At 35.2% G+C, this 13,486-nt stretch overlaps 1 protein-coding gene across 6 annotated transcripts in view; it reads right to left on the reverse strand.

The window, feature by feature from the left end:
• ANKIB1 (ankyrin repeat and IBR domain containing 1) overlaps nucleotides 1-13,486 on the reverse strand; it is a 158,882-nt gene that overhangs the window by 68,054 nt on the left and 77,342 nt on the right. For all 6 annotated transcript variants that reach the window (XM_033863070.2, XM_033863071.2, XM_033863072.2 and 3 more), the window contains one exon: nucleotides 566-866. In XM_033863070.2, coding sequence (XP_033718961.1) covers nucleotides 566-866 — 301 coding nt within the window. The remainder of the gene's footprint in view (nucleotides 1-565; nucleotides 867-13,486) is intronic.

A 13,486-nucleotide genomic window follows, 5' to 3' on the forward strand; every position in this document is an offset into this window, starting at 1 on the left:
ATTTATATATATATGAAAAACATATATGGAAAAACTCAATTACAATATAGTATTCAGGCACTTTAATGCAGACTACACAGAAAAAACCAGCACATTTTAATATATATATGTTTTTAAAAGACCCCAATAAATGTATTCATTAATATTTATCAATTGCTTAGGGAACTGATCAATTCTATATATAGCTAAAGGTCCCACTTGTCAAGATTTGCCAAATGTATAAATTTTATAAGTTGGCTTCTAAAAATAAGCAAAAAATGTAAAACATATCTCTACTAAAACTATTACTCTCAATATGATAGAGTTTGTATGATGACTGTTATCTTCAGGAATGTTAGCAAATTTTCAATTGCTCCTAATTCCATTTTATTTCCAAGAATGAATGTTTATGGGTTTGTTTTCCCTAAAACAAGGGCTCCTGATTCTTTTAGAACCACAAAAGGGACATAAATGACTAGCTAAATTAACTGTTAAGATAAGTAAAACAAAACTGATTATTACACATTACCAAGACACAGATTTTACCATGCAGAATATTAAAAAAAAAACACCACCAAAGTTTTACCTCTACACAGGTTTTCATCCCTGAGGCAGCAGCATAGTGCAGGGGTGTGTTCTTTTTGTTATCAACTGCATCAACAGCTGCTCTCTCATATTCGCCTTGGTCAAGTTTTGCTCCTTTCCATCTTAAAATCATCTGCAGACAGTCTGCTCTTCTAAAATCATCTTCCGCGGGGCGTGCTAAGCGAGGATGAAGGGCTCCTTCCGATATCATAATTTGAGGGCCCATACATAACAAATGCATAGATGTTTCATTGTGCACATTCCGTTTATTTGGATTTCCATCTCTACCAAAAAGAAAGGTCCTAAAATGGTAAAGGAAAAGGATGAAAATCAGTTTTTTCCTACCTTGAAATAGTACACAGAAGATACATTTAAAAGGTAACCTCTACTTTTAAGCTGCTAATCCAATTTCTATTGAAGCACTGTTTCAAAATACATTGAATGACTAATCCTTAGTTATAAAAAACTCCATTCTAGAATAATAATACCAAAAAACCAAAGTTGCATATCTTTACAGTATTTGCTAATTAAAGAGAAAAAGGCATAGGAAGAAAAAAGAAAGGTAAGGAAAAGGAAAATGAAAGAGAAGTGAAGAAACAAGGAAGATAAAAGGAAGGGGAGGAAGAAGGAAAGGAACCGAAAGAGCCACTTACAGACTAATATGTCAATTAACATAAATGCCTTAGGTACAGTATTAAACATACCACACCAATTTTTTTTGTTTATTGCTCTGCTCTATTTTTTTTCTTGAGTACATATTTACTTAATAAGGATGGTGACAATATAAGCGAAGCAAGCAATGCATAAGTCTGGGAGCTAGTGGGAATGTTAAATGTTAAATCTAGGAAAAATTTCTCTACCTAAGTCTTTGGCTAGGCTTTGAAAGAATAAGGCACATATTACACGGTGTAATACTTTTTGAGGGGAGTAAGCTATGGTTAGTTCTGGGAGAAAAAGATCTAATTCCAAGGTGGCAGCCCTTACCAATGGTAGGTCTAGGTGAGCTGCCTTAGCTACTGCCAAACCCAGATCTGAGAGTTGTGCCTAGCATCCATGCCTAGCATCCACTACATCCTTGAGCTAGGGTCAATGGATTAATATTTGAGCCAGTTCAGTGGCCATAATAGGATACTGGAAAATGAGTTGGATAAAACCTACTAAAATACAGTCAGCCTGTACTAAAAAACACAAATACACTATGAAATGGGCATACAGTCCCATATCTGAAGATGAATCACATTTACTGCGGAGGGCTGGTATCATTTGCGTTCCTATGTCCAAGTGCAGAAGAGCAATGGGAAGGAAGCAGAGTCAAACTCTTAAATCCTAGATTCATCTGAATTGTTTTTAGGTTAGTTTCAGCTTAGAACAAGAAAAAACAAAAACCCTGACCAAAAAGGAACTAGGATGGGCTTTTCAATTTGAATGAGTTAGCCAAGGTGGAACGCTCTTATCAGAAAAAGGCTGAGTAAGTTGTCCTAAAGTAGTAGAAGGTCCCAGACGACTTTCAGAACAACTCTGCATATTTCCTGTTTTTATAATTCAAGATTCTACACAGCTCGGCAATATAGCCCTTCAAAACTAGCCTGAAAGTAAGACATGAAGTCTCTGAAGCAGAAACAAATGAAATATTATTACTTATAATAACCATGCCAGTCCCTCATAACCCAACTCTTACCACTGGGGTAATGCAATCCAAGCCCGATCAGACATCACAGTACAATACATGTACTGGGGTCTGCACTGTGGGCGAATGTGACAGGCAGACTAATGTCCCCACCCCAAAGAGGTTTATGTCCTAATTCCTGGAACCTGTGAATATGTTACCTTACACGGTAAAAGGGACTTCGCAGATAAGATTAAGTTAAGGTTCTTGACATTGGGAAATTATCCTAGATTATCCAGGTGGGCCCAATGTAATCTTGAGTCCTTAGAAGAGAAAAACAGGAGGGTGAGAATCAGAGAGATATTCGAAGATGCTATGCTTCTGTCTTTAAAAATGGTAGAAGGGGTCACAAGCCAAGAAGTGCAGGCAGCTTTTGGAAACTGGAAAAGGTAAGGTAAGGGATTCTACCCAGGAGCCTGCAGAAGGAATACAGCTCTGCCAAAACCTTGAGTTTAATCCAGTGAAACCATTTGAGACTTCTGATCTCCAGAGCTTTAAGATAGTAAATTTGCGTTAAGTCACCAAGTTTGTGGTAATTTGTTACAGCAACAATAGGAAGTTAATAAAGCAATTAGCTGCAAAAATAAGACTCTGGAAGGCTTGTATAGCAGACCTCCTCCCCTCTGGAGATGGGGGGAGGTGGGGAGAGAAGCGGGTGGGGGGGTGTCAGAGTGGGGGAACCTATCCTTGAGTGTGAACAAATTGTCCTAGGGAAGATCCTGGGTTCTTATGGTTTGGAATGTAAAATATGTTTCTGGGCAGAAGATAAGACTAGCATCTCTGAGTCTTACAACTTAGGGAACATCTCAATGGTCTTAGGTCTCATCCACACCTTATTCAAATGTAAACATGTATCTCCTGAGAGGTAAACCTCTCTGGAGTTCTCAATCTCTACTCAGTCAAAGTTTAACTTCCAAGGCTTGTCTTTTAAGCCCAGGTCCCAAGTTCTGATAAAATTTGCTCAGAAAACCCTAACTGTGCATATTTTCTCTACAGTCCTACATAGCCTTTATGGCCTTCTGACCCCTGCAGTACATTTGTAGGCGCTTCATTGCTTGCTCTGCTCTTTGGTTCCCCAAGACCTGACCTAGCCATCTAAACAAACCCAGCCCTACTTAGAAGCCTCTTTACACAAGGCGGCCTCCTCCAGTGGCATTTGGTCATTCCCTTCTTTGTCTTCCTATAATATTCTAATTATATAATTCATTACATTGTATCATAGTTACTTTCTTACATATCTTTTCCCTTCTCCCACTTGGTTTACAGCCTTCTATGGCAGGGTCTATACCCTGTTCTTTCTTGAATCCCCAATACAGTGTCAGACACAGAGCAGACTCTTGCTATAATTTTGATAGATGAACTGAATGAATATTACTTTTATTGGGAATATATTAAGATAGAATTGTAGCTCTCTCAAGCCAGCAGTGTAGCTGACTGGTCAAGAACATGGTATCTAGTACAGACTGCCAGACTCTAATCCCAGTTCTGTCACTTTTTAGCTATATGATCTTACACAAGTTACATAATAGCTAACATATATATTATATATATAATCAACATAAATATATACCTAATATATGTAATATATATAACCAACTAATATATGGTTGATAGTCTTTGACCAAGTAAACCTACTCCTGGAATTTATCCTAAAGGAAATAACTTAAAGAATAAAAATCAATAGGAACAATGACATTCAATATACTGTTATTTTGAATAGAAAAATCTGTAGTAACTTAAATGTCTGGTTATAGGAAAAATGGGAAACATAAATCATGGTCTTTCTATACAATAGAAAATTATAAAGTCATTGAAAAGTCTATCTATGAACACTTATAGCTAAAACTAGAAGGGAACAAGGAATAATTCTAACAGTTGTTTAAGGGAGGCAGGAATGTGAATAGTTTTATTTATTTATATAACCATAATGTTGCTTCATAGTTTAAAAGAAAAAAAAAGGAAAAATATTTTCCCTAAGTCAACAACTGATGATAATATTCTCAGTGATATCTCCCTGTATTTATAATGGTTGAATTATAGTGGATTATAATGAATAACAAAAATCTAGACAATACTCTAAAAATGTGTTCAAGATTAAAACTTCTTCTAAGAGGCATTATTAAGAATAAAAAAGATTTCATATTCTTAAAAATTTAATTTAGAAATAAATTATTAAAATTAATTCAGAGTCTATAAGATTCTGTACAACCATATTTATTTAGCCTTTCCTATCACTATTTCCAATATATCATTTATTTTCTCTTTTAGTTTGTTCAGGAGAGAAACAAACCATGGAATTTAATACAAGGAATTATCAGCACGGAATTTAATACAAGTTGGAAGGATGTCAGCTGATATGGAGAAAGCTCTCTTTCTCTATCAATCTCTCTCTCATTAAACAATTCTAGATCCTCCCCAATAGAGGGAAGAGATAGTGTGATAATTTTGCAAATGTTCTTATACCCAATCTGCCAGACTCTGATTAATCAAACCAAACAAACGTTATTATTCTGAAGTTAAAGTATTAAAATAGCTTCTTTATACATATTTATTCAGGAAAGATTCTCAAATTTATTAGACATAGTACAATACCTGCATAAATATTTTGTACTAAAACTGTAAAGCCGGATATTCTAATTTTATTGATTCATATTACTACTTTTTTATTATGTTTAATTTAAAAAGTAGTACCTTCTTTAATTTACATGAATGAATAAACAGAGCTATAAATTTATAATTGATATGTAAGTTTTAGATAGGCACCTTTCTATAACTATGCCAGTAAGTATGAAGTATATTTTACTATTTGCATATAAGGTTAATTCTGGAACAAGGACAGGAGATAATTGGCAGGAAGATGGAATAAGGAAAACATTAACCTGGAAAAAAAAATCCCTTTCATTTGACCCTAATAACCCATCCAGAAGCCATCTGTTTTTCTAGATTCTTTCACTGTTAATTATCAAACAGTCAGTTTATATCTGCTACCTATATTTCTTCTACATTTAATCTCCACTTCAGTATGACCCTATTCTGATCACTGTACTAAAATTGCACTCTTTCACATCACTAAGAACTTCCTAAGAGCTAAATTCTTATCACTGTCCTCAATTCTTGTTTTTAATCTGAAACTGCTAATAATCCATTTATATCCTGACCTCTGTATCACCTCGGTTTCCATAACTACACTTTTTTTTTTTTGCGGCACGCGGGCCTCTCACTGCCATGGCCTCTCCCGTTGCGGAGCACAGGCTCCGGACATGCAGGCTCAGCGGCCATGGCTCACGGGCCCAGCCACTCCGCGGCATGTGGGATCCTCCCGGACCGGGGCACGAACTCGTGTCCCCTGCATCGGCAGGCGGGCTATCAACCACTGCGCCACCAGGGAAGCCCTACTACACATCTTTTTAACAGACCTCTTAATTTTTTTCAGTACAATCTTTTACCCATGAAGATGGCTTCACTTTCCTATCCCCTTACTGGAAGCAAATTCACTTCCTGAATCTATTTACTTCTCCATACACATTCCCTCCTTTCAGAGAGCACATCTACTCTTAAAGTCACTTATCTTTCAATGGTTTCTATGAATACACTTTGTAAGCTGTAAACTTTTATCAGAACCCAAATAATAGACTGTGGTAGCAGAATCATGGTTTCTCTCAAAGGGCTTCTACTATCATTTCTGTGATAATTCTTAATTCTCTTTCACCCTGTCTAATGTGACCTTTAGACCATATTCTAACTTCTCAGAGTCCCATTTCTCTTGCATATTTCATCATTATATCATATTCAGTTGAGCTCCCCCCAAAATAACAGTCTTCTCTCTTAGGGCCTCAGTTTCTTGCCATAACACTCTTATCCTCCCAGTCACTTAACATACACATACACTTTCAGTTGCTTTTAAAACTTTTCTTCCATGCAACATTATTTTTGAGCGGTCGTTGTTTGCCAGGTACTATTTTAGAAGTTAGGCATATTGTTAAGAAAACAGATTAACTCCCTGCCCTTATAGTGTTTGCATACAAGGGAGGTTAGGAGAAAAGAACTGCATTGAACAATTTAAAAGAATTTAATAACTCCTGAAACATGAGTCAAAAAAATAGATATCAATAACTGGAAACTCTATTTTAATTCTCAAAGTTTAGTATTAACATATGCTTTGATAAAGACATGCTTTAATAAAGATTTTATATTTTACTTATACCAAAAGACAGGCTCCTTTTATTTCCAAGGAAGCACAAGAAGCTATCCTGTAAAATCTAAGGAATAAGCACTCTAATTCCCCATTTTATACATGACTTTCCTAAGAAGCTACAACTAATGAACTGTATATCCAAACAAGAACATGCTGACTCCAAAGTCTAAACAGTCTTTTTGCTACATTAAGTAGTAACTATTTATGAATATGAATTTAGTTTCCCATGAAAGAAGCACTGTGATATGGTATAATGTAAACTAGGTTCAGAGAGATACAGAGGCAAACTAGCTCCTAAACTGTAAACTACCCTTCTTTTGCTGTATTATTCTGCCTGAGAAGAGGGGAAAGTGATGCCTGCTGTTGCAGGTACCATAAAGCTAAAGGAAATGGGGATAAAATAAGGCCTTACTGCAAATGGGTAATTTACTTTATGGGAACTGAAGTATTTTGTCTCTGGCTAGGTATATTCCTTTGTATACCCATATATGTCATGTGTCAGGAATCTAGGCAAGCTTAGCCAGGGTCTATACTGAAGCTAGCAGGCAGGTATGCCAGATTACATAAGGCAGCATGAGAAAATAATGGCCATCAATCTGTTAGAAAGTTTAAGCAAGGTGACACATGGTGAAATAACTGAAGCTATCTAAAACACAAATAGTTAAAACAGAGTTGGTATTTTACTTAATGATGATGCGTAAATGCTATTTATCCTTATTCTATATGACATAGTGTTAAGAAGAGTAATTTAATTCCAAAATCAACTAATCATTTAAAATAATCATGATTTGTCATTTTCTCTGTACTACGTAAATAAATTTTGAAAAACAAAAGATACACAGATTAAAGAGATGACAGTTGCTTATTCTTAGTAAAGGAGAGCAATAAGGTAATTTCTGATTCTAGTATAGGATCTTAAAGGCTTTAATAAAGAAATTATGAGCCACTGATCTCCAAACAATTAAGAACAAAGAAAACACCAGAGACAGGTGTCTAAAGTCGTATTAAGCCCACAGACACCCCAAAACACACCACTTGACGTGGCCCTGCCCAACAGAGGGACAAGATCCAGCTCCGCCCACCAGAACACAGTCCCCGCCACCAGGAAGCCTACACAAGCCACTGGACCAACCTCGCCCACTGGGGGCAGACACCAGAAGCAAGAGGAACTACAACCCTGCAGCCTGACAAAAGGAGACAAAACACAGTAAGTTAGTAAAAAATGAGAAGACAGAGAAATATGTTGCAGACAAAAGAGCAAGATAAAAACCCACAACAAAATGAATGAAGAGGAAATAGGCAATCTACCTGAAAAAGAATTCAGAGTAATGGTAGAAATGATGATCCAAAATCTTGAAAATAGAATGGAGAAAATACAAGAAATATTTAACAAGGATCTAGAAGAACTAAAGAACAAATGAACAGTGATGAACAACACAATAAATGAAATTTAAAATACACTAGAAGGAATCAACAGCAGAACAACCGAGGTGGAAGAAAGGATAAGTGACCTGGAAGATAAAATAGTGGAAATAACTACTGCAGACCAAAATAAAGAAAAAAGAATGAAAAGAATTGAAGACAGTCACAGGGACCTCTGGGACAACATTAACGCACCAACATTTCAATTATAGGGGTCCCAGAGGAAAAAGAGAAAGCATCTGAGAAAATATGTGAAGAGATTATAGTGGAAAACTTCCCTAACATGGGGAAGGAAACAGTCAATCAAGTCCATGAAGCGCAGAGTCCCGGACAGGATAAACCCAAGGAGAAACAAGACGAGACACAATTAACCAAGCTAACAAAAATTAAATACAAAGAAAAAATATTAAAAGCAGCAAGGGAAAAGCAACAAATAACATACAAGGGAATCTCCATAAGGTTATCAGCTGATCTTTCAGCAAAAACGCTGCAGGCAAGAAGCGAGTGGCAGGATATAATTAAAGTGATGAAAGGGAAAAAACTACAACCAAGATTACTCTACCCAACAAGGTTCTCATTCAGATTTGATGGAGAGATCAAAAGCTTTACAGACAAGCAAAAGCTAAGAGAATTCACGAACACCAGACCAGCTTTGCAACAAATGCTAAAAGAACTTCTCGAGGTAGGGAACTCAAGAGAAGAAAAAGACCTACAAAAACAAACCCAAAACAATTAAAAAAATGGTAATAGAAACATACATATTGATAATTACCTTACATGTAAATGCATTAAATGCTCCAATCAAAAGACACTGACTGGATAAATGGATACAAAAACAAGACCCAATATATGTTGTCTACAGCAGATCCACTGCAGACCTAGGGACACATACCGGCTGAAAGTGAGGGGACAGAAAAAGATACTCCATGCAAATGGAAATCAAAAGAAAGATGGAGTAGCATTACTCATATCAGACAAAATAGACTTTAAAATGAAGACTAACAAGAGATAAGGAAGGACACTACATAATGATTATGGGAACAGTCCAAGAAGAAGATATAGCAATTGTAAATATTTATCCACCCAACATAGGAGCACCTCAATACATCAGGCAAACCCTAATGGGCATAAAAAGGGAAATCAACATTAACACAAAAATAGTGGGGGATTTTAACACTCCACTTACACCAATGGATAGATCATCCAGACAGAAAATTAATAAGGAAACACAAGCCTTAATGACACATTGGACCAGATAGACTTAACTGATATTTATAGGACATTCTATCCAAAAGTAGCAGGATTCACTTTCTTCTCAAGTGCACAGAAAACATTCCGCAGGGTAGATCACACCTTGGGTCACAAAGCAAGCCTTGGTAAATTTAAGAAAATTGAAACCATATCAAGCATCTTTTTCAACCACAACACTATGAGATTAGAAATGAATTATAGGATAAAATCTGTAAAAAACACAAATACATGGTGGCTAGACAATACGCTACTAAAGAGCAAAGAGATCACCGAAGAAATCAAAGAGGGCATAAAAAAATACCTAGAGACAAATGACAATGAAAACACGACGACCCAAAACCTATGTGATGCAGCAAAAGCAGTTCTAAGAGGGAAGTTTATAGCAATACAATCCTACCTCAAGAAACAAGAAACATCTCAAATAAACAACCTAACCTTACACCTAAAGCAATTCGGGAAAGAAGAACAAAAAAACCCCAGAGTTAGCAGAAGAAAAGAAATCATAAAGATTAGATCAGAAATAAATGAAGAAAAAATGAAAGAAATGATAGCAAAGATCAATAAAACTAAAACTTGGTTCTTTGAGAAGATAAACAAAATTGATAAACCATTAGCCAGACTCATCAAGAAAAAACGGGAGAAGACTCAAATCAATAGAATTAAAAATGAAAAAGGAGAAGTTACAACTGACACCACAGAAATACAAAGGATCATAAAAGACTACTACAAGCAACTATATGCCAATAAAATGGACAACCTGGAAGAAATGGACAAATTCTTAAAAAACTACAACCTTCCAAGACTGGACCAGGAAGAAATAGAAAATATGAACAGACCAATCACAAATACTGAAATTGAAAATGTGATTAAAAATCTTCCAACAAACAGTCCACGACCAGACGGTTTCACAGGTGAATTCTACCAAACATTTAGAGAAGAGCTAATACGTATCCTTCTCAAACTCTTCCAAAAAATTGCACAGGATGGAACGTGCCCAAACTCATTCTATGAGGCCACCATCACCCTGATACCAACAGCAGACAAAGATATCACAAAAAAAGAAAATTACAAGCCAATATCACTGATGAACATAGATGCAAAAATCCTCAACAAGATACTAGCAAACTGAATCCGGCAACACATTAAAAAAATCATACACCATGATCAAGTGGGATTTATACCAGGGAGGCAAGGATTCTTCAATATATGCAAATCAATCAATGTGATACACCATATTAACAAATTGAAGAATAAAAACCATACGATCATCTCAATAGATGCAGAAAAAGCTTCTGACAAAATTCAACATCCACTTATGATAAAAACTCTCCAGAAAGTGGGCAGAGGGAACCTACCTCAACATAATAAAGGCCATATATGACAAACCCACAGCAAACATTACTGTCAATGGTAAAAAACTGAAAGCATTTCCTCTAAAATCACGAACAAGACAAGAGTGCCCACTCTCTCCACTATTATTCAACATAGTATTGGAAGTCCTAGTCACAGCAATCAGAGAAGAAAAAGTAATAAAAGGAATCCAAATTGGCAAAGAAGTAGTAAAAGTGTCACTGTTTGCAGATGACATGATACTATACATAGAAAATCCTGAAGATGCCACCAAAAAACTACTAGAGCTAATTAATGAATTTAGTAAAGTTGCAGGATACAAAATTAATACACAAAAATCTCTTGTATTCCTATATACTAACAATGAAAGATCAGAAAGAGAAATTAAGGAAACAATCCCATTTACCATTGCAACAAAAAGAATAAAATACCTAGGAATAAACCTACTTAAGGAGGCAGAAGACCTGTACACAGAAAACTATAAGATAATAATGAAAGAAATCAAAGATGACACAGATGGAGACATATATCATGTTCTTAGATTGGAAGAATCAATATTGTGAAAATGACTATACACCGAAAGCAATCTACAGATTCAGTGCAATCCCCATCAAATTACCAATGGGATTTTTCATAGAAAAGAACAAGAAATTTTACAATTTGCACAGAAACACAAAAGACCTCGAATAGCAAAAGCAATCTTGAGGAAAAGAAATGGAGCTGGAGGAATCAGACTCCCTGACTTCAGACTATACTACAAAGCTACAATAATCAAGACAGTATAGTGCTGGCACAAAAACAGAAATATAGATCAATGGTTCAGGATAGAAAGCCCAGAGATAAACCCATGCACCTATGGTCACTTAATCTATGACAAAGAAGGCCAGTATATACAATGGAGTGAAGACAGCCTCTTCAATAAGTGGTGCTGGGAAAACTGGACAGCTACATGTAAAAGAATGAAATTAGAACACTCCCTAACACCATACACAAAAATAAACTCAAAATGGATTAAAGACGTAAATGAAAGGCGAGACACTATAAAACTCTTAGAGGAAAACATAGGCGGAACACTCTTTGACATAAATTGCATCAAGATCTTTTTTGATCCACCTCCTAGAATAATGAGATTAAAAACAAAAATAAAGAAATGGGACCTAATTAAACTTAAAAAGCTTTGCACAGCAAAGGAAAGCATAAACAACATGAAAAGATAACCCTCAGAATGGGAGAATATATTTGCAAACAAATCAACTGACAAAGCATTAATCTCCAAATATACAAACAGCTCATGCAGCTCAATATCAAAAAAACAAACCCAATCAAAAAATGGGTGGAAAACCTAAATAGACATTGCTCCAAAGAAGACATACAGATGGCCAACAAACATAAGAAAAGATGCTCAACATCACTGATTATTTGAGCAATGCAAATGAAAACTACAATGAGGTATCACCTCACACTGGTCAGAATGGCCATTATCAAAAAATCCACAAACAATAAATGCTGGAGAGGTTGTGGAGAAAAGGGAAGCCTCTTGCACTGTTGATGGGAATGTAAATTGATAGAGCCACTATGGAGAACAGTAGGGAGATTCCTTAAAAAACGAAAAACAGAACTACCATATAACCCAGCAATCCCATTACTGGGCATAGACACATGCACCCCCAATGTTCACTGCAGCACTATTTACAAAAGCCAGGACATGGAAGCAACCTGAATGTTCATCAACAGAAGAATGAAATAAAGAAAATGTGGTACATATATACAATGGAATATTACCCAGCCATAAAAAGGAACAAAACTGGGTCATTTGTAGAGACATGGATGGACCTAGAGACTCATACAGAGTGAAGTAAGTCAGAAAGAGAAAAACAAATATCGTATATTAAAGCATATATGTGGAACCTGAAAAAATTGGTTTAGACAATCGTATATACAAAGCAGAAATAGAGACACAGACATAGAGAACAAATGTATGGATACTAAAGGGATAAGGCAGGCTGGGATGAATTGGGAGGCTGGGATTGACATATATACACTATTGATACTATGTATAAAATAGATAACTAATGAGAACCTACTATAATAGCCCAGGGAACTCTATTCAATGTTGTGTGGTACCTAAATGGGAAGGAAATTCAAAAAAGAGGGGATATATGTATTCGTATTGCTGATTCACTTTGCTGTACAGTAGAAACTAACACAATATTATAAAGCAACTATACTCCAATAAAAATTAAAAGAAAACACCAAACACTTTAGGCTGAAGTTGAAAGTTAAGTATAAAGTAAAAATATAAGTGTGAAGTATATGGCTAAATCATAAAAACAGTAATTAAAAGAGAATATATAGTCACCCTTTCTTTAGGTCTTTAAATACTCATTCAATAGAATGATAACCAGAGGATGGAGACAGATATATTCCTTCTTAGAGGAACCAGGAATATTGATCAGATCAGCAATTTTTAAACTTTTTGGTAGTAGACTTTTACAACTTTCACAACTTTAAAAATTACTGAAGATTCCTATTGGGAGATTGGGATGGACATATACACACTACTATATATAAAATAGGTAACTAATAAGGACCTACTGTATATTACAGGGAACTCTACTCAATACTCTGTAATGTGAAAAGAATCTAAAAAAGAGTGGATATATGTACATGTATAACTCATTCACTTTGCTGTACAGCAGAAACACAACATTGTAAATCAAGTATACCCCAATAAAAATTTAAAAATGAAAAGATTCCTAAGAACTTTGTTTATGTGAATTATATAGATATTCATCATATTAAAAATTAAAAGATATTTTAAAACATTTATTAATTAAAAAAATAAACTCATTACATATTTAACATTCCTAATATCATTACATAGTTAACATTCCTAATATCTTAAAATGAAAAAATAACTATACATTTTTTGAAAATTAAGTGAGCACAATGGCATTGTTTTACATGTTTACAAATTTTATTTAATATCTGGCTAACAGAAGACAGACAGATTCTCATAGCATTCAATGTGTTGTGAT

Source organism: Tursiops truncatus, chromosome 9 (genome assembly GCF_011762595.2).
Source record: "Tursiops truncatus isolate mTurTru1 chromosome 9, mTurTru1.mat.Y, whole genome shotgun sequence".
In the NCBI taxonomy this organism is placed as follows: domain Eukaryota; kingdom Metazoa; phylum Chordata; class Mammalia; order Artiodactyla; family Delphinidae; genus Tursiops; species Tursiops truncatus.